General features: G+C 42.2%; 1 protein-coding gene across 6 annotated transcripts; it reads right to left on the reverse strand.

Moving 5' to 3' along the window:
- Nucleotides 1-1,208: 1,208 nt before the first annotated feature.
- Nucleotides 1,209-18,186, reverse strand: LOC115645927. Of its 6 annotated transcripts, none has more exons than XM_030551198.1 (4): nucleotides 18,026-18,186; nucleotides 12,192-12,460; nucleotides 10,735-10,823; nucleotides 7,057-8,481 (listed from the first exon to the last, which is right to left on the reverse strand). In XM_030551198.1, exons 1-4 carry the CDS (start codon nucleotides 18,160-18,162, stop codon nucleotides 8,371-8,373), a joined length of 606 nt encoding a protein of 201 aa, XP_030407058.1. In that variant the 5' UTR covers nucleotides 18,163-18,186; the 3' UTR covers nucleotides 7,057-8,370. The 6 variants fall into 6 exon arrangements, with proteins under 6 accessions (XP_030407062.1, XP_030407058.1, XP_030407060.1 ...); XM_030551200.1 differs by having other exon boundaries at nucleotides 7,057-10,541; XM_030551202.1 differs by lacking the exons at nucleotides 7,057-8,481; nucleotides 10,735-10,823 and adding an exon at nucleotides 1,209-1,273.
- Between the last annotated feature and the right edge of the window lie 1,982 nt (nucleotides 18,187-20,168).

Consider the following 20,168-nt stretch of genomic DNA (forward strand, 5'->3'; position numbering starts at 1 on the left):
GGAGGGAAGGGATTGGATTGGATCTAGGATCCATGTAGTCTTAGTGCACCACTGTAGCGACATCTTTAGTTCAGAGCTTTGGGGTGGGAGACTGGAAGAAAATTCAGGGTGAAGTCTATTGATGTCTAATGGGAGCCATTGAAACTAATGCTGAGCACTTTTGAAAATTCCACCCTTTACGCTCTTTAAATTATCCACTTCATGAATATCCAGTTGAGATTTTAACTGAGGCAACCAAGCAATTAATATGTGACACTGAGCTTTAAAGTCTTAACCCACAGAGGGAATAGAACATAGTTCATTGCAACCAAGAGTTGACAAGCTCTTGCTTCCAAAGGAAAAAAGGCTGCATACTTTCTATACTTTCCACAAAATCTGTCAGCACCACTAAAGAATGTGTTAACAGGTTAAGCAGTCTTTTAAGGACAAGACCTAAAATTTTTCATCAGGTGTTATGCAAAGAGGCAGTGTAAGATAATAAATACACTTCACTCTAGATGCAGCTGTTCCCCATGTAGAGTAGTTGCAGAATAGACAATTTGATAGTGGCTCATTTGCAGGGGGATGATCAGTGGCTCTAGCACAATCTGTGGAGGGGGATGAGAGAATCAATTAAGTCAAGTGTTTTTTTTTCTCTCTCTCCCTATTTCCACCTCCTCCCATTCCTTCAGAACTCCAACTGCTATGAACAATTTTAAAATCACACTCTTTTGTGCCTGATAGCTACTGTTGTCTGTATGCCACTGCTGACCTGCAGAACATGCCAGAGCATCACTCAGAGAAAGGAAGACCAAGGCAGAGTTAAAAGGCCTTTTTCATTCTCCTCACATCACCCATTTTATCTCCTCCCCTCTTTATGCCTGTTTCACCTCCTGTATCCTTTCACAATGGTGCTATATGCTGACAAGACAATATTTCACTAAAAATAAAATAAAATCTCATTTATGGCCATGAGGGATGGGCTTTTTAGGCTGCTTCAATATTCCTCTTTAAGGGCTCAGTCCTGTAATGTGCCAAGCACCACAACCTCACACCTTCTAGAAGGCACTCGGTACCTCACAGCATTGGGCCTCAATTATACACTAATTTCTTGCCCTTACCTTCCAGGCCCTGCACAGTTCTGGACCAGTTTCTCTCATAGCCTTCAAGTCTCCCTCTCTCTCTCACTCAATCTTCACATTCCTCAGAGCCTCTCATGTAGGTCACTCTAGTCACCTCAGCTACACTGCTATATACCATGCTAGCTGGGTGTGATGTATCTGTGGATAGGGTCCTAGTAAAAATACATTACAGAATTAAAGAAACAGAAGTTTTTCTGAGTCCCCAGTAAAAATCACCAAGACTAATACAATCACTGCATTGCTTGCACCTCAACTGATAAGGCTGACGTTTTGTCAAGATATTTCTAATGTTCCCATCACAGCAGTATCTGTGTATCCACCATCTGACTGCTATCATCATACTTGGATAATTTATTACAACACGAATAAGGACTAGGCAAGCTAAAAAGAATGACTAATCTACATGACAATGTACATTTCTGCTGTGACACGTTGACACACAATAGAGCAACAAATGGGAGTGTTATTACATTGTCAAAGGAGAATAGTTTATACAGTATGATCCACCATACAGTAGATGTGGGCTTTTTTTTTTTAATTCTGAAAAGGAGAACCTGGTATTGTTCATGAACAAGTTCACTCTACTTCACTGTTTTGAGGGAGAACAATTAACATAACACATATTCCCCTTCTTCCCAAAGGTCTCAAAACAAGTGGCAACCAGGGCCTCTGAGGCTGGCCAGAACAGTACCATGGTTTCTGAGGTTGGTAGCAGTAGGACTCAGTCTAGTGTTTAGCTTAGTGGCAGCAGCACACAGTTTGGCAATGAACCTATCAAGTAGCTGGCTAACTTCTACCACACATGTGAATATAGTGACAGTAGAATCTCAGAGTTACAAACTGATCAGTCGCTCACACACCTCATTTGGAACTGAAAATACACAATCAGGTAGCAGCAGAGACAAGAGACAAAAAAAAAAGGTACAGTACTGTGTTAAGTGTAAACTACTTTAAAAAAAAGGGAAAGCAGCATTTTTGTCCTACATAACAAAATTTCAAAGTTGTATTAAGTCAATGTTCAGCTGTAAACTTTTGAAAGAACCCTAATGTTTTGGTCGGAGTTATGAACATTTCAGAGTTACAAGCAGCCTCCATTCCCAACGTGTTCATAACTGAGATTCTACTATAATTGATCCTACCATGTCAGCCAAGTGCATGATCTTAAGTGTGCACTTAGTAATTCTCTTCTCACTATAGCAATTGTGTTTGCAGCCTTTAGACTGACGGCTTCTTTAAACCTAGATTAAAATATATTCTAGCCCTAATTTTTAATAAATACTCTGAAGTTTGTTAGGACAGAAGCCATAGCACTCTTTATTAACTGCACAAGCACTCAGTCCAGTCAAAGAATGCTTGGCTTCTAGAAACTCCTACTTCACATTAGACATGTTTGTAGGCTTAATGTACTTTAACACGTTACGTAGCCATTCCCCTTTCTTCACAGCATAGCTGTAGTGTCGGCTTCATTCCCCCTCTTCCCCCTCCAAATATTGCCTGTTCTCTTGGTGGAGAAAAGTTCACTTTAATTAATGAGTATAAAAGTGTATAAAAGTAGCACCCACTTCCAATACTTGTGTGTATCTGTGTGCGTGAAAACACTCCCCACTGCAACATGCACAGGAACTTTAAATTGCAGCCTGAATAATGCACGTAGATTGAGATATTTATTTTTTAAAAAATTATTTTGTTTAGAATGGTAAAATAGCTACATCTCTATACTATTCCATTAGTTTATAGGTTAGCAGAATACAGTATTCAGAATAAATATGCACAACTAGCACTTCTATATTATCAACACATTAAACTCCTGGATAAATAAGAAAAGAATAACAATTGTCGTTTTTATGTATCCTTTTATGATACCTTTGTGAAAAGTATAGCAATAGTGGCACATTATGAAAACGCAATTTTAAAGTACTGTAGTTGGAATTTTGCACAGTATAACTTGCTGATAGACTGCTAAGTTCCTCAAAGTGTGATGGTTTCCAGTTCCTGGCATAGTCTTTGGAAAACCCCTCCATGTTCAACACTGATATCTTTACTTGTGCTGGGAATCTAAATCTAAAGGATTTGAAACTCATTGCCTAAATGCTACCTGTGATTAAATCAATCAATGTGTAAGCAGAGTCAGGATGAGCTCTACCCTGACATCTGGTGGAAAGAATTTCAGAGAGTGTATTTGTATAGGCACGCTTACCCCATCCCATGCTGCCGAGCTGTGGGACTGCTTTGTGACAGAAATGACTCAACCTCAGTTGAGTGGTACTTGCTAGACAAGGGACATGGGTTCCAAAACCCAGTGAATGGAGAGAGGCTGGGGACAGGTAACTGTGCCTGGTGGTGCAGTCTCCTTGTGGAGCCAGAAGCACCAGTTCCACCCCCTCCTCCCTCCACTGTGGAATGTCAGAGCTGATTTTTTTATTCCCTCAAGAATCTAAATACAGGTTACTGAGCTGAACTCACTTTGGACTAATGGTGCACTAGCACTGGGGCTCCCCTACTAAGAGCTGAGATCACTAAGAGTTGAAATCACTAAAGAGCTGAAATTACTGAGCTGAGAGCACTGAGTACTGTGCTAACTAGTGGGGGAGCCTGAAGATATACTGTGGAACAGAGCAGCTGGCAGAGTGGAGCAGTTGTGGGGATGGCTGGAGTGGATCACGGGACAGCTGGTGGCAGCGGAGCGGCTGGCAGAGCGGAGTAGCTGTGGGATGTGTTGAGTGGCCCACAGAGCGAGCGGAGCCGAGCAGTTTGCAGGGACAACTGGAGCAGCTCATGGAGCAGAGCAGCTGGTGGAGCGGAGCAGTTTCTGAGGACGGCTGGAAAAGCAGAGTGGAGCGGCTGGTAAAGCGGAGCAGTTCGTGGAGAAGGCGGAAGCAGAACCCACGGAGAGGCAGGGCAGTTGGCCCCGGACCACGTAAGGTGCCCCTTTCTACCCAGGCTGGGGGGAGGGGCCTCTACAGATAAACTCTCGAACTCCGGGGTGGCATTGACCAGAGACTTTTGGGTTGTTGGACTTTGGGGTGATTGGACTTAAAACCCTAAGGGGAAAAAGGACAGTGCCAAACGTACTTGGAGGTAGGTTTTTGTTTATGGTTTGTGTTATAACCCTGTTTGTGGTGTTTCTCCAATGGGATGCCGCATTGATTCCTTCCTTTATTAAAAAGATTTTGCTACACTCAGACTCCGTGCTTGCGAGAGGGAAAGTATTGCCTCCTGGAGGCGCCCGGGGGATGTGGTATGTGAGTGTCCCAGGTCACTGGGTGGGGGCTCGAGCCGGTTATGCATTGTGTTACTGAAACGGAACCCCTGGATACTGAACCTGGCCCTTGTTGCTGCCAACTCAGAGGGGCAGAAGGGTTACAAATGAATCTGTCTAGACTCTGGCCTTTTCCAGCACTAATTCCTAGGAATAATATTGAGATAATTCTAGTCAATTGATTCTGCCAATTTAAAATTCTCAAACTATTTCAGGTCTTAAGAGAAAAAAAGATTTCAGGTTTTAAAAAACAAACCCTGAAAAAAACCGTAAGCCTAAATAATGTCAACTCAATTAAAAATATCATAAATAAAATCCCAGCAAAAAAACAATTGCAAGATCTCCTGCCGGCATAATACGTCTTCACCAGAGGCACTACAGGGGGACGGCTGTGCCGACGTAGCACTATTGTGTAGACTTGCCCCTAGTGCCAAGGAGGGGAGATTTTGAGGGGATGTTTTAATGACACGAAGGCCAGAGTTTCAACCGTGTTTGCGTGCTGAAAAATGCATATACAACTGCATACCTAATTTGCACATGCATTTACTGTGATTGTGCTTGACAACTGGGTCACTGTAGTTAACTGTATGAAAATTAAATTTGCAGTTGTATATGCAATTGTTTTGTTTCAAAATCTGGCCCAAAACATACTGAGCCAGATCTTCAAATACATTGCTGTAAATTGACATAGGGCTTGTCTACACAGTGCATTAGTCCGCACTAGAGGCTGTAAATTCTAGTATGCAGTAGGCTGTCATGCACTAACTGGCCCCTGTGGACACAATGACATGCACGACAAGTTCCCTGGTGTGTGATAATATAGTCCCATTTCAAAAAGTACTTTGTTAACACACACTACGGAAGTCTTAGTGCACACCAAAAGAGTCCAGATGGGCCAGTTAGTGCGCAGCATGCTAGTGCGCATTAAAATTTATATTCTTCTAATGTGAACTAATATGCTGTGTGGACAAGCCCTTAGCTCCCTTGGCTTGTATAGAATAACATAGATTAATAGCTGAGGATATGTCCCTATATAACAGACACACAATAATTTCACTGAAATTTTCTACATGCCTTCCATACTGTAAAATGGACACACAATATGGATAATTGAGGGTGCTAATTATTCATAGGGCCTAAGCACTTCAAATGCAGTTCTATTAACCAGATCGCCTACTATTCCTTATTTCTATGACCACTAATTGCAGAAAGGCATTTTGACTTAGTTAACCTGGAGGGCAAGAATTATTTATAAAAGATTAGAAGCACTGATAAATATTTTTAGTGGTATATACTCCAATGTTCTTAACTCAGAAAGGTGCTGTTGCATCTGTGATCAGAAGTTGAAACAAATTTACTATAACAGGTAACACTCATTTCATAAACATAAATGTACAGTATTCTTTTTGTAGTTGGTAAAAACTAATGGATTCCTTGACAGGCAGGGCTATGTAGAAATATATTTGCCCTAGAACTGAAAGTTCAAGGAACACAGCTCATGTTAAATCCTTCTGTCTTACGAGGAGTGGGCAGGGGTGGGAGTGGAGGTGTTTCTGTCTGTCTCTTTCCTAGTCAGATGCCTTAGTTTTTGTGTATTGAGATGTTTATAAATTCACATGGCCTTCTGCTCTTTCCTGTTTGTTGATAGTCAGAAGGAAGGATGTTTATTAAATACCAAATATAATTTCCTTTTTATTTCACTAAGGACGTGTTTGTTGTTGAAGGAGCATTATCACCACATTGGCCCAAGTTGTTAGCTGGTGTAAATCAGCATAGCTCCATTAAAGCCTATGGAGCTACACTTACGCCAGCTGAGGATCTGGTCCTGGAGTGTTTTTAATAGATGTAATGGTGGGCACAATTTCATTATAAAGAGGAGACAGGTTACTTCATTTCTTTTCCCAAGGATAGTGGAAGAGGGATAGTCCAATATTTCAGCTCCATTTTGAGGGATGGTCAAATGTTTGTCTAATGGTGGCCAGATGCTTAGAAAAGACCTAGCAAATCAGTGGACTCCATCTTCATCAAGTGACTGGATTTGCTGTATAGATGCACATGGATATTATCTCAACCACCACAGGAGGCAGCAGCTTCTCTATATGAACTAGAGGGAAACATCCCCTTGGATGAACCAACATGAGCCACGGTTCAATCCCAGCTAGAGGTTCTTCTATTGAAGTTAAGATGCACATTACACTGAAAACCAGATAAGCTTTCAAGTGGCACCAAAAAGCAGATGAAACTTAAGTTCTACTATAAACTTCATCTTCAAGACAGGTTTGCCCAAGGGTTCACTGAGGTTCATGAATCTCTTGGCTAACCAGTTTCAAGTGAGCCTAGATAGACTTTTGGCTATCAGAAACTATGTGAAACTCATAGTTCTGTGCAGCTTTGACTTGAAACTAGACAATTTTGGTTGTGTTTCATTTTGAGAAGATGGGTGGAGCTGGGAATTTTTCGACTAAATGTTCTTTCAGCAGAGAGTGTCAGTTTGTCAAAAATAGAACTTTTCAAAGGAAAGGGTCGGTTTCAATGAATTTTTTTGACTTGGAAAAAATTAAAAATTGTCAAAACGTTTTGTTTCAATATTTTCAGAGTGAAAAAAACTGATTGAAAATGACTTTTTATTTTCAAATTTCAGTTAAATATCACAGATGAATACATAAATGGTCAACATCAAAATGAAGCATTTCAACTGACCCAAACCAAATATTGAGGTCAAACTTTCAGTTCACATTTTTCAAGATTTTGACATTTCATCCTCTGTCGGGACAGGAACATTTTTCAATATCTCACAAACTTTCATGGAATGGAAACACCTGCTCTACTTATGAGTTCATTACTATGCAAAGCTCAGGGATTGCCTAACCAAGCAGTGTGGTAAAGCTTTACCAACATTTCTCATGCTTTTAGCTTCCCTTTTCTGATCTAATTTCTTTACATGCTTTCTCTTTGACAGTGCCATTATAAATGGATGGTCAACTGATTTATCAAAGCAAAAATATTCCACATGTAAATTACATTTCAATCAAAAACAGAAGGTAGGGAATTTCAATACACTATTTACATACCAGCACAACATGTAGTTTCACAACAATATACTCATCAGTGCATAAGCATTTTTAAGTGGAACTTCCTGTTATTATATTTTTCCCCTTCTCTTTATTATAAAGTTTGCACCTAAGCATGTAACAAGAGCAAGAAAATTCAGAGTAAATGCTCTTGTTCCACACCTAATTTCTTCCATTTTACGTAGAAATTATTAGATTCTGAGAGCAGAGACAGAGTGTAAGTAACATACACTATATACTCCAATAAACTAGGCCTAACAATGACAGCTTTGCTTCTGAGTGTCCTTGCCTTGATCTTTCTACATTAATTCCTATTCCCATCTATTACAGTGAAGATCATGTCTGGATTTAAGTGCAATTCAGAGAGAACAATATCCCCATTTCTGTGATGATGTTTTCATTTTTGTGCTATCATCTTCTTGCCCTTGGTTTAAAGCAATGGAATTATTATGGTGCCCCTGATGACCCATGTACTGCTGCCATCCCTAAAATCAGGAAACAGTGAGTGCCGCTGGCGGTGAGCAACAAAGTTTGATTAGTCTAAATTCCATTTGAAATTGCGAAATGACATAGCAAAAGCTATGTAACCCAGCTCCAAATTTAGGCAGAAATAAAGTTCCGGGGAGAAAAATATATCTAGACCTAAGGCCTGTTAGGATGCGGCTAATATAATTTATTCATTATTTCAAGTCGAGCATAATGATTCTATAGCATGTCTAGGGTTTATCAAGCAACATTCCTTTGATTCATGGTGTGAGGGGGACATACAAGCCCCACACCGGGGAACCAAAGGTTAACAAGCAGCTCTGGGCCTAGACTGTCACACTCCACCACACCTCTGAGGCACGCTCCCAGTGGAGGCAGAGCTCAAAAGGGAGCAGCCCAGTGCAGTCAGGGTGGACAGAGTGATGGAGCAGTCTTATGCTATCAGCTGCTCCAGAGGGGCCACGGAAGCTCCACACGGCCTGGACCAGACCTTGCTGCCACGCAGTAGAAGGCCCCCATGGAGACCGGGAATGGGTGGCTGCACCTGACGGAAAAGAGTTTCTGGATCACTGCTAGGGAGAACCCCTCCCACACACTTGATGAGTCCATAAGCAGATTCTACGGTGACTTTGCAGGGCCAGAGGCTCTGGCCTAGGGAGCAGGCTTACGGAGGGATGTCCACTTTAGGCCACATACCTGACCAGCCAGTCACTGGGTCCTGGGTTGGAACCCACTGGAGCAGGGAGGGTCTGGGCTCCTCCACCACCAGAACCACTGACTCTCACCACTTGGCCATACTGCCTCAAACTCTCTCCACCAGGAGACGCTACAAGGTTCAGACACTGAACCCTCTGACACATGGTTATACAAGATGTTAGCTAGATCCCTTGTTCAGAGTCAAGTAAATAGGCTATGTCTACCCTGTCCAGTTAACCTGGGCCATTGGCAGGTAGTAATGAGTTAGCTTAGCCAGGGTGTAAGCATCCCAGCAAAGCTCTACCTACATTGTGATCTCAATGCTGCTGCAGGTGACTCACCCGTGTGTGTTGGGGGCATAGCCCAGGATTCATTGTGCTGAGAGGCTCTAGGGTTCTTTTCCAGTCAATTGTGGGAGAACATGTCTGTGATTTGAGGAAAATTATGGGAAGGCACTGGATGATTAAGCCAGCATCCTCACTGCAAAGTGAACAGGTTCCAGCCTGAGTTAAAGCAGAGCTTAGATTCTAAGCCACACCCTCAGATAAACAAGCTAGCTTGGGCTAAAAGCCCTTCCAAATCAGGAGCAGAGGTTTTTCTGTGTGGCTGGTAGTGGGGGTTGGGCTAAAACCCACGTTAATTACAGTTTAGACATACTTATAGTATTAGAAAGGTGAGTCCAGGCCTTTGGTGAAGCTTGTTTGGCTTACTTGCCTATTATCCTAATACAGAGAGTAACCATGCATGCAGCACACAGGTATCAGAGGCAAACAGAAGAACATTACGACTTCCTTATGCAAACGGAATAGCACTTGCATTCTCAGTGATAAAACAAGAGTAAAACTTAGAAATAATACCAGTGCCATTTCTGTATTTTTGTTCATATTTTCTAAAACTTCATAGATTCATTGTTATATCAACTTAACTTTGTATTGCCCATCCACTTAGGCACTTCTATGGCCTCTATCAGGGTAGAATGTGAACACCTCACAGCCATTAATTAATTTATTCTCAAAACATCCCTGTGAGAAAAGGATGTTTAATTAGCCCCATTTTACAGATGGTATAAAGAACAGCCTTTGCAGAGCACAACAAATTTTACTGGTCCTATAAACTTTAGGAACTATGCTACTACCTACTGAGCACGATCTATTAGCACCTTAACTACTTACATATATAGATCTACAGAGCACTCCTGCAACAGTTTGATTGAGCCGGGGATTAAAGCTTGGATTTTCAAAGGCGTTTAAGAAAGGCAGGAGTCCAGTTCTTACTGAATTTCAGCAGAACTTGGGCACCTAACGTCTTTGAAAATTCCATTCTAAATTCAGGTCTCTAGAAAGCTACAGGACTATTTTTCTTCCATGTTCTTTTTTTCCCCCCATGAGGTCAGGTTCATTTGCTTCAACAGGCATTTTCTTTCTGTTTATTACAAATATCTACCAATAAAGCAATGGAATAGGCAGCCTCTATTATGGTACTGTATAAATTGCAAAAAGTTCTTTTCAGAAAGCACCACATATCTTCACTTTCTGGATCCTTGATTATGCTGTTATTTCAAGGAACTGCATAAACAGCAAAATATTCAGTGCATCTTTGAAACAGAGAAGTAGCACACTTCTAAACAAGATTTATTGCTGTCAATGAAATTTGGAAGCCCTTGGGGGCAAGAAAGATGGTAGTGAAAATCTTTAGAGAGGCCCTTCAATTATAAAATATTTCGTTCATAAATTGTGGAGCAGAAATTCTATCACTAAAAGACTTTGTTTCAGTTTCAAAGGGATCATGTCTTTGTTCTGAAAGCATTTCCATGCAGCTGGGACCTATAGAATTGCTATGTAATTTTGTCCAATGGTGGATGTGCTTCCTTTATAAACACTTTTTCTATTTCGTCCCTGCACGATAATTCTACAAAGATAAATAAAAATAAAATGCAAAACTTCCTGCAAGCTATTGATAAAATAGTTTGCAATGTGGCAGAATACTCTTTGAATGTACTTAACTTAGTTCTTATAAACAATTCCAAACAGATCAGACTGGTAAGCAAAGTCCCCTGTGTAGCTAGGAGACAGGCAAAGGCAGTGCACACTTCTCACCATACCTCAGCTCTGATGCGTAGAGAGCATCCTCTGGGAATAAGAGAGCAATTCCGTCTCCATGCCTGTTCAGTCCTCAGCCTTTCAAATGAGCCTGACAATGAGATTGGTCATTGTGGGTATGTCTACACTGCACTGAAAGACTCATGTCTGGCCCAGGCCAGTTGACTGGGGTTCGTGGGGCTTAAGCTACAGGGTTATCAAATTTCAGTGTAGATGTTCAAGCTCTAGCATCCTCCTCCCTTGCAGGAGCTCAAAGCCTGGACTCCAGCCCTAACCTGAGCAGCTACAGTGCAATTATATAGCCCTGCAGCCCAAACCCTACAAGCCCAAGTCAGGTCACTGGGGCAGCCACGGCCGTATTGCATGTGTTTTATCACAGTGTAAACGTACCCCGTGATGGTAGATTTTTGTGATATGAACATGCATCTGCTGGAGGCTGGTCACTCATTTCACATAGGCAACTGAATAGTCAAGCATGGGAGCAGGTCAATTCTACTTCAAGGAAACCCCATAAGAAAGGTCCAAAGACAGGAAAAACTGCCCTATGACAGAAGGAAGTTAAAGTGCTGTGCGGTCATGCCCCCTTCCCAGCCTTGCAGATATCAGGGATTCATGGGAATGGGAGAAGCTGGAGGGATGACTGGTGAAAGAGCCCCAAACTCGTTCTGGCTCCTCTGTCTGGTGAGCTCCTGAGCAGTGTCAATTCTCTGTTAGGTGATCAGCTGCCTAACTCCAGCTTTCCCTCTGCCCCCAGGTTTATACTGGGAACAATAGTTCCCCTGCTCTGCAGCCTGTCTATTGTTTGGGGGTGGATCCATCTACATGGAGGACCATCAACACTGAGGACCCTTAAGGGCTTTCCCATTGTTAGCACCTCTGCTTAGTATAAGATTTCTTCTAACACTTCCTACATATCCCCGCTCAAGATGGAGGCTACAGTGCAAAAGTGAAGAGCACAGTACAGTTTACAATCAAAATGATGTTCACAAAACAAACTGGAGGTTGTGGCTAGATACAGACATATCCCAATCCATCACAGTGATCGTGTAACTCAATCTTAATGCCTGCATGCAAAATGATAGTATTATGGTTCTGAAGGCACCTTTAACTATGATTTAACAGCCTTAGTATTCTTTTAACATTGGTTTCTCTATGGAATTTCCAAACAAATTATAAAACTAAGAAATTCCATGAACGTGCATTTATGTGCTAGACAGCTGCAGAACATAATATCTGCACCCACTTAGGCAACAGTTGTCAGAGAATAAATTAGGGCTCTCAAGTCATAAGTACTTTTTATGTATCATATAGAATGTGCCTTGGCATCTCTCTAGTATTTCCATATCTCAGGTTCCCAAAAAGAGGATACTGCCAGATGGGAAGGAGTCCTGGGGGAAGGGGGAGCTGGAGAGGGGTACAGTTGGGAGTGATGGAGGGGTACCTGCATCGGGGTACTCACTGGCAGTGTTGCTCTCTGTCACAGTGGCAAGGCAGCTGCGCAAGCTCAGGATGCAGCACCAGCTATCAGTCAGCGACTCCCTGCGGAATCCCCTCTCCAGGGCTGGGAGCTGGAGTCCGGATGGGCGGGATCCATCAGCTGTGACTTGCAGAGGACTAGACCAGTCAGCTGCAGATGGCAGGTGAGGGCCCAATCGGGGCTCTTTCTGAGGTGCAGTGTGTCTGCTCTGCAAAAGCTCCTGGACATATCCTGTTATTTCAAAAATCTGCCTGGAAAGAGAAGGGAAGCTCAAAAAAGAGGCTATGCCTGGGAAAACCCAGATGTATGGTAACTCTACCTCTCCCATGTGCGTTCACACTACCTCTGAAAAGAGGCAGGGCACACACATCACCACAGAACATATTCCACAGTGTGTGGCATATTAAAACTGAAATTCCACTCCACTTTCTTATGGACTCCTGTGCAACCTGAACGGAATACTGGGACATCATTTATTCAGTGGAAATTTCCACTCTGCTTTGTGTCTGTGCGCGTGTGCGTGCGCATGTGTGTGTGTGTATATATATATTTATATATACACACACATGCGCACGCACACATATACACTTAGTGCCAATGGGATGTTGGCTGCCCCACTGATTATAATATAGACCAACTGGCTTCCTCAACACTTTAAACCAATAAAAACAAATGTAAAGTTATGGCAGCATGATTAAAAACTGCTACTGGATCGATGCTGTTGAAAACAGCATTAAAAATAACATTTAGACTGGAAGTGATTGGCAGTGTTTCAAAAAAGAATACTTATCTGAAGTCCCACCTGCTTTACCGAAATTGTGGTTTTGCATTTCTTTCATTTGCACTGATATAACAGTTACAACTAAGAGGCTCTGACACTGTCAGCAAAGATGGCAATTTGGATACCTCATTTTTCTGTCTGTCAATCAAGCTGAAGCTAACTGGGGTAAGAGGAAGCTCCTGCATAGTTAAGCTGAATGCAGTTTTTCAGCAACTTAGGAGTGTAAACTGTAACAGAATTAATAGAGATATTTCATAATGTGCAGTGCTGTGTCACCTCTTTCCCTTTTTGCATGGAGAGCCACAATTTTCAGCATCTCACTTCCAAAGCCTAACTTCTACCTGACCACTTCTCTTCCTTCTCTATCTTCAGCACAACTGGCTAACAGCTTAATGTAGCCAACAGAGAGTTCAGAGTTCCGGATTCCTTTAATGTAGTTACAACCTGCTACATAAGCCAGTTTACAGCCTACTGGTCCTCTCAGCAGATCATTAATTAAGCCTTTACAAAATGAATGGCAATAGAGGAGCCTTCAGTGCTCTCAGCCAACCCTATAATTCCAACAATCGAGGAACTAGACCACTTTTAGGGTCTAAAACTTGCATAGTTAGTATATACACTAAATATGTACAATGCTACTACCAAAAAAGGGCCACCCTAGACACAGCCACATCATATCATTTGAAAGCTTATTTTATGTAAATTTAGGTGAGGTATGTTGTGGAGCTGTCAAGTAGTCCCATACACCTGTAGGCAAGGTGAAACAATGGTACCTAAAATGAGTAACCTTTTTTTTCACAGTTCCAGAAACACTGCAACATACTAATAACCACAGAAATTGCCTAACTAGAAGTAGCGAAGACAAAATCCACACACAAGTCCTTGTCTCTGCACTGAAGAGGGATGATGAGTGTTACAGCTCTTACCAACCATGTCAAACAATATGACAAACCCATTTGACACTGAATCACATCCAGAAGTGCTTATCAACATATCCATTGCACTGCCCATAATGTCAGATGAACAAGAGTTTCTACTGAAACTCTTGGAGATGTTGGTGAAAAAGAAATAGAGAGATTTGTGAGAAGTGCACTTGATTCTGATGGGACACATAGCTTCTTCAGCCTAGCCAAGAAATCTGGCATCAAAACATTTGCTGACATAACCAAGAAGTCCAAATTTAAGTCTGGTAAGGGAGGGACAATCACAGCAGCTCAGTCCAGAAATTGTTTTCTACAGAGCCCCATCCTTAGCAAGATGCAGAGATGATGTTTCAATGGCAACTGTTCTATTGTCCTATTGGGGTCACCCAATGGGACTTGTGCCCATGTCCCTCTTCCATGCCGATAGAACAATGAGAAGAACAAAGGTGAAGTAGGGTATCAGCTGGATGCTCAAGCTGAAAGAATCCATGAGCTAAGAGCATGCAACAACAAAACCACAATGTACATCAGAGATGCCACAGATGTCATATGAATGATGGCTGGAGACAACATTCGCACATTAGATGAATTGGCTGCTGAGTACTTGAGGCAAGTCCTAAAAGGAGTTGATAAAGCTAATTCTGTAATCAAAATCTTTGAAAGATATGACAATAGTAACTGTGAAAACTGAAGAAAGACAATGCTGAACAGGAGCTAACGTTGGATGCAAGAAATGCCAGGTGGTTGGTGGATACCTTGTGCCTCCATGGAAAAAGTTTCTAAACATGGCATCCAACAAGCAATAACTTGTAAAATTCCTTTGTGAATATATGGTTCAAAATGCACCTGAGAGTGTAGGAGCGCATCCAACACAAACACTCCTTTTTTGAAGCAGGCTTTTCCAATGGTGAAGTAGCAAAATCCATCCCCAACAGAAGCACTGAAAAAGAACAAGATTTGTACAGTACTCAAAAGAAAGTGGTCACAAGGATGCTTCTGCATATTGCATGTGCCAATATGGTTTTGGGGTTTCTTGATGTCAAAGGAACCATAGCAATTAAGTCATCCAATACAGATGTTTTGGTCTTTGCTATTCACTATATTCCAGAAATGGAACACGTAGATAACATGTGGATTGAAGCAGGTGCCATTACCAGCAGGGCTGGCTCTAGGCACCAGCGTCCCAATAGGGTGACGAGATGTCCCAATTTTATAGGGACAGCCCCGATTTTGGGGACTTTTTCTTATATAGGTCTCTATTAACCCCCACCCCCCATCCTGATTTTTCACATTTGCTGTCTGGTCACCCTACATCCCAAGCATGTGCTTGGAGGGCACTTCTCAAGGGGCGGCACTCCGGTCCTTTGGAGCAACACCTTTGCTTCAGCAGCAGCACTCCGGCCCCCCACCTTTTTTTTTTTTTTTGCTTGGGGCAGCAAAAAACCAAGAGCTGGCCCTGATTACCAGAACAATTAACAATTGTTGCTTCATACCTGTGCATGCAATTTGTGATGCACTCATTCCTGCCTTCTGCAGCATACTTCCTGCTGTACACAAATTAACAGCATGTGACTGTGTCATCCCTATTTGGTACTGGAAAAAAATCTGTGTTTAATGTTAGCAAAACAAAGAGAGCTTACCAGAGGTGCGGACTCCATGGGTGCTTCAGGGCTGAAAAAAATAGTGGGGTGTTCAGCACTCACCAGCCACCCACCAATCAGCTCCTCCTCCTACCCCCAGCTGTATATATCACTGTATATCAGCTGTTCAGTGACATGCAGGAGGCACACAGGGGGACGGGGAGGGGAAGGAGCAGGGGCAGGAAGAGGCAGGGGGGGACAGAATGGGGCAGGAAGAAGTGGGGTGGGGGCAGAGGCGGCAGGGGTTTGGGGAAGGGGTGGAGTGGAATGGGGACAGGGCTTGGGGCAGAGTGGGGGGGTCGAGGCCCCCCCCCCCCGGAACTAGGGAATTCAGCACCTGTAGAGCTTACTGCTTCATAGATCTTGCAAAATTTGGAGAGAATGATGGACAAGCCGCAACTTCTGCAGCAAGGAAGCTGGAAGCAGTGCTGTATGACCAGAGCAAGATAGAAAAGAAGACCCATAGAGACATGAATTGCTTATGCCTCAATCTAGCCATCAAAAGGGACAAGTCACTGGCCAAACTCCCACCACATGAGGAAAGTTTTGAAGTGCATGTCAAAAAAAATCTTGGCAAACAAAGATTTGGATGACTTCATACATAGTTAAACAAGATGTTGGATCACTATTGCAACATGGGTGGAAAAAATTGGATGATTAACTACTCCCTGTATTCTGCAAGGGCCCTATGGCATCTGACCTTCTACAAGATTTTTTTGTGCCTGTACCAGTAGGGGTGGCTGCACAATCAACTGTGTCTCTTGTCACATAATTCTGCACAAGGAATTTTGTTCAATGTGCCAAGGCAATTAAGACTGTAGTAATCTACGCCCTTTCAACAAAGGTTGTAATCTTGAACAAGATGATGATAATGAAGATTATATGATGATGCCTGTACAAATTTATTATTAGATTTTGTTTTACCCTTTATATTGTTGTGATGCTTTGAGGTCACAAAGAAATCCAATTTTATTTCTTGAAGTAATACTAGAGTAAGTAATACATTAACAGAAATGAATGCAAATATTCCAAAGTGGTCATCGTTTATCCCTGTTTCTATAGTAATGGCACCATTTGACAGCTCCATTTTATATCTCATCTTAAAGTAGACATAATAAGCTTTCAAATGATATATTATGTACAGGGTGTGGAAAGGGAAAGTCAACCCAATCCGTGGTGTCAGCCACTCACCTATACAGATGTAGTTAATACTACAGGTATTTAGAGACACAGATGAGCCAACGATGGATTAATGGAATTCTGACAGTATCATAGAAATGTCATTCTTTAGTACATTCATCTCTCAGAGTTCCAGTTATTTTTTTTTTCAATTTTACTGTGAAGGAAATAATTACTTTATTATGAAAGGGGAAGAATGCCGATGTGCTGAATGTAATTTCAAATAATGTTATCAATTTACAAAACAACATAATGTACCTTCTTAATCCAAAAATCACTGACATTTTCATTATGGGAGCTGTCATGAACAATCTGGAAGGGGGGAAAGTGTCTTATTGGAAAGATCCTTCTTATCTTCTATAATCTAATAATTAATCTTCAACAGCACAGGTCAAGTAATTTTTATGATACAGCCTTTAATCCTTTCATCAGCTGCTACTTTAAATAACCACAGAGTGACTGGGAAGTATAGCGATTCCCTGATGACAGTACAGTACTGGCCTGAAAAGTGGTCTATTACAAAAGAGATGGCAATATTTTTTTTTCCCTTCCCATATGAATGTAGTGGTTGTAAAAAAATACTGATCTCATTACCTGGAAGACTACAAATCTTGGTCATATTATCTGCGTGTGGACAACGGGGCAAATTAAGGTTGCACATGGAACCTTACTTGGACTTAAATTTTTGACCGCTTAACACACACAGCCACACACATATACACATGTACACACAGGATAGTTTTGGTTTACAGATTTTTTAAAGGGTAGCTATCAGGGGCGGCTCTAGACATTTTGCCACCCCAAGCACGGAGGCATGCTACGGGGGCGCTCTGCTGGTCGCCGAGAGGGCAGCAGGTGTGCCTGCGGAGGGTCCACTGGTTCCGCGGTCCGCTGGTCCCGCAGCTCCGGTGGACCTCCTGCAAGCGTGCTTGCGGAGGGTCCGCTGGTCCCGTGGCTTTGGTGGACCTCCTGCAGGCATGCAGGCCCTCCCGGCGATCGGCAGAGCGCCCCCCACGGTATGCCGCCCCAAGCACGCGCTTGGAGTGCTGGGGTCTGGAGCCCCCCCGTGGTAGCTATAGGTATGCTGCTTAACATTTTCATTACAAACGGTTCTTACGACTTTTTTTCAGAAGTTCTAACACCTCCATTCTTTGTTTGTAGTAGGAATTTGGTCTTTGGAAGGGAACTTTTGCTGGTCCCATGAAATTCCATTCAGCTCTGGCCTAGTTACAAACTGGAGCGCTGTCTACCTCAGTAATATATATTTGCATGGTACATTTTTGTTGAACTCACCTTCTTTGGCCCTTCAAATAAAGTCTTCTTCTAAAACGTCTAAAAAGTCTTGTGTCATCTTCAGTCAGGATTCCATGCCCCATCACCTTTTTGCGAAGAAGGGCATAAAGAATGAAGGCCACATCTTGCTGTGTCATTCTCTCATGATTTCATAAAAGGAATAATTCAACTGCTGTCTTTTCTTAGGCCAGACACTGCTCTCAATTGCACCTCAGCAACCCCATTTATCTCAGAGATGAGTTGAGATCAGTGGGATTGCAGGGATGACACAGCACACTGTGGTCTTTACTGATTCTATAGGCCAGTGGCTCTGAACCTTTCCAGGACTGTCCCCCTTTCAGGAGTGTGATTTGTCTTGCCTATCCCCAAGTCATTGTCTATATGAAATTTTAGTTTGTACTGACTTTGCTAGTTCTTTTTACGCAGCCTGTTGAAAAACTAGGCAAATATCTAGATGATTTGATGTACCCCCTGAAAGACCTCTGCGCTCCCCCAGGGGTAAGCATACCCCTGGTTGAGAACCACTGCTACAGGCCATAACAGCAAAATCCAGTCTTGAGTTAACAAAACATATGTGAACCAGCGCACAAAGAAATAGTTCGTACCAAGCAAAAGCTTTTTTTCCCTTCTATATATTGAACACCCAACTCCAAAGCAAAGATGCAAAAAAAAGGCCCTGAAAATAGGATCGCTATATGTCAGAGGCTGAAATTATTTGTCAAGCCATTGCTCAGTATGTTGCTTACCATATTTGTCATCTCGCCTCTCAGCTTCAATTCTTGCTGCTCGTGGTTATTTTATATCACTTACTTGCAGGGAGAAATAGAAAAGAGGGATTTTATATGCTTATTATTTAATTGAAGGACTTTCATTCAAGTGGAATGATGGACAAGAAGGATTTTGATGGCCAAGTAAAGTGAATTAGATCACATACAATTTCCTAACCCTGAATCTTTATGAACTAATTTGCATAACTCCAGTTCCAATGCCACTGACTTCTTTTGTCCTCCATTGTTTTTCTTTAAATTCAATTGCATGTATTTTCATTTTCATGCTCCCGGAGCCAGCATCCCTTTGAGATCTAATTTAGAGCCAATATTTAAAAACAAAATAAAAACAAACCAAAAAAAAACAACAAAAAACCACCTCTGGAAAATAAGAGAGATTCAGACTATTAGAAATGCAGGTCAAGGACAACAGCATCTTTGAAATAATTGACTGAGAAAAGTCAGTTTCTGTTTCATGTACAGGCCTTGTTAAAAAGTGTATTTTCTTCTCAGGATATTTACCTGCATAGGGACTTCAGGTTCTGCTACAGTAAGGGGCCAGCTGCTCCAGCAGCGCTGGCTGCTTTGTGGGGCAGCATTGACACAAACTAACCTTAAATTGGTGCAACCAGCCTGGGAAGTTTATTTCAGGGCAAGAGTAAGAGTCCTGTGACGAATGCCAGCATAGCGATTTTACACCACTCATCCTCCCTGCTGCTGGCATGACAGGGGAAAATGGCCACGGACAATTTATTTTCCCTCTCCTGATTACAGCAGCATTATAACAGCAGCTGTGTTGTGAGTTCTAAGGAACGTGTAGCGTACTCCACTTCAAATTTTATAGACCTCTATCATATCACCTCTTACAAGGTGTCTTTTACAAGGTGCAAAGTCCAGACTTTTTTAATCTCTCCTCACACAGAAGCTGTTCCAAACCCTTAATAGTTTTTGTTGCCCCTCAAATACCTTTAAATGGCTGCAGGGATATTGTTCCCCTTCAGAGTCTGAATCTACGTGAGTGTTCTTCCAAAGCAACAATGAGAGCATGTCAGCTGGGGATAAGGACAATATCTTATTTCCATTAGAGACAAGATGATGCCTTTCACATCAAATTTACGCTTCTCAACTCCTCAAAGCTAATGTTCCTGCCTCTGCTCTCTGCTTATTTCCCCCACCTTCTGCTACTTACAGTTATTCCAAACCTCCCTTCTTCATGCCCCTTTTGATCCTTTTCCCCAGGCTCACCTTTGTACCTTCTTCCGTGCCAACCTCTGCTCTTGGAACACCTTCCCTCGCCTTCTGCGCAAACAAGCTCCTTTTGTAAAAATGTTCATTATTAAGCCCTCTAAACAGAACATTTTTAAAGTTGTATCACT

Source organism: Gopherus evgoodei, chromosome 2, assembly GCF_007399415.2.
Source record: "Gopherus evgoodei ecotype Sinaloan lineage chromosome 2, rGopEvg1_v1.p, whole genome shotgun sequence".
In the NCBI taxonomy this organism is placed as follows: domain Eukaryota; kingdom Metazoa; phylum Chordata; order Testudines; family Testudinidae; genus Gopherus; species Gopherus evgoodei.

What these genes read in the sequence shown, in the direction of transcription:
- LOC115645927 (XM_030551197.1), bottom strand. Translation starts at nt 18,162, where the DNA reads ATGACACAGCAAGATGTGGCCTTCATTCTTTATGCCCTTCTTCGCAAA. An exon ending in TATTTGAAGGGCCAAAGAAG is followed by an intron (nt 12,461 to 18,025) that starts GTGAGTTCAACA and finishes TTCTCTTTCCAG; the next exon opens with GCAGATTTTTGAAATAACAG. An exon ending in GACAGAGAGCAACACTGCCA is followed by an intron (nt 8,482 to 12,191) that starts GTGAGTACCCCG and finishes CTTTTCCGTCAG; the next exon opens with GTGCAGCCACCCATTCCCGG.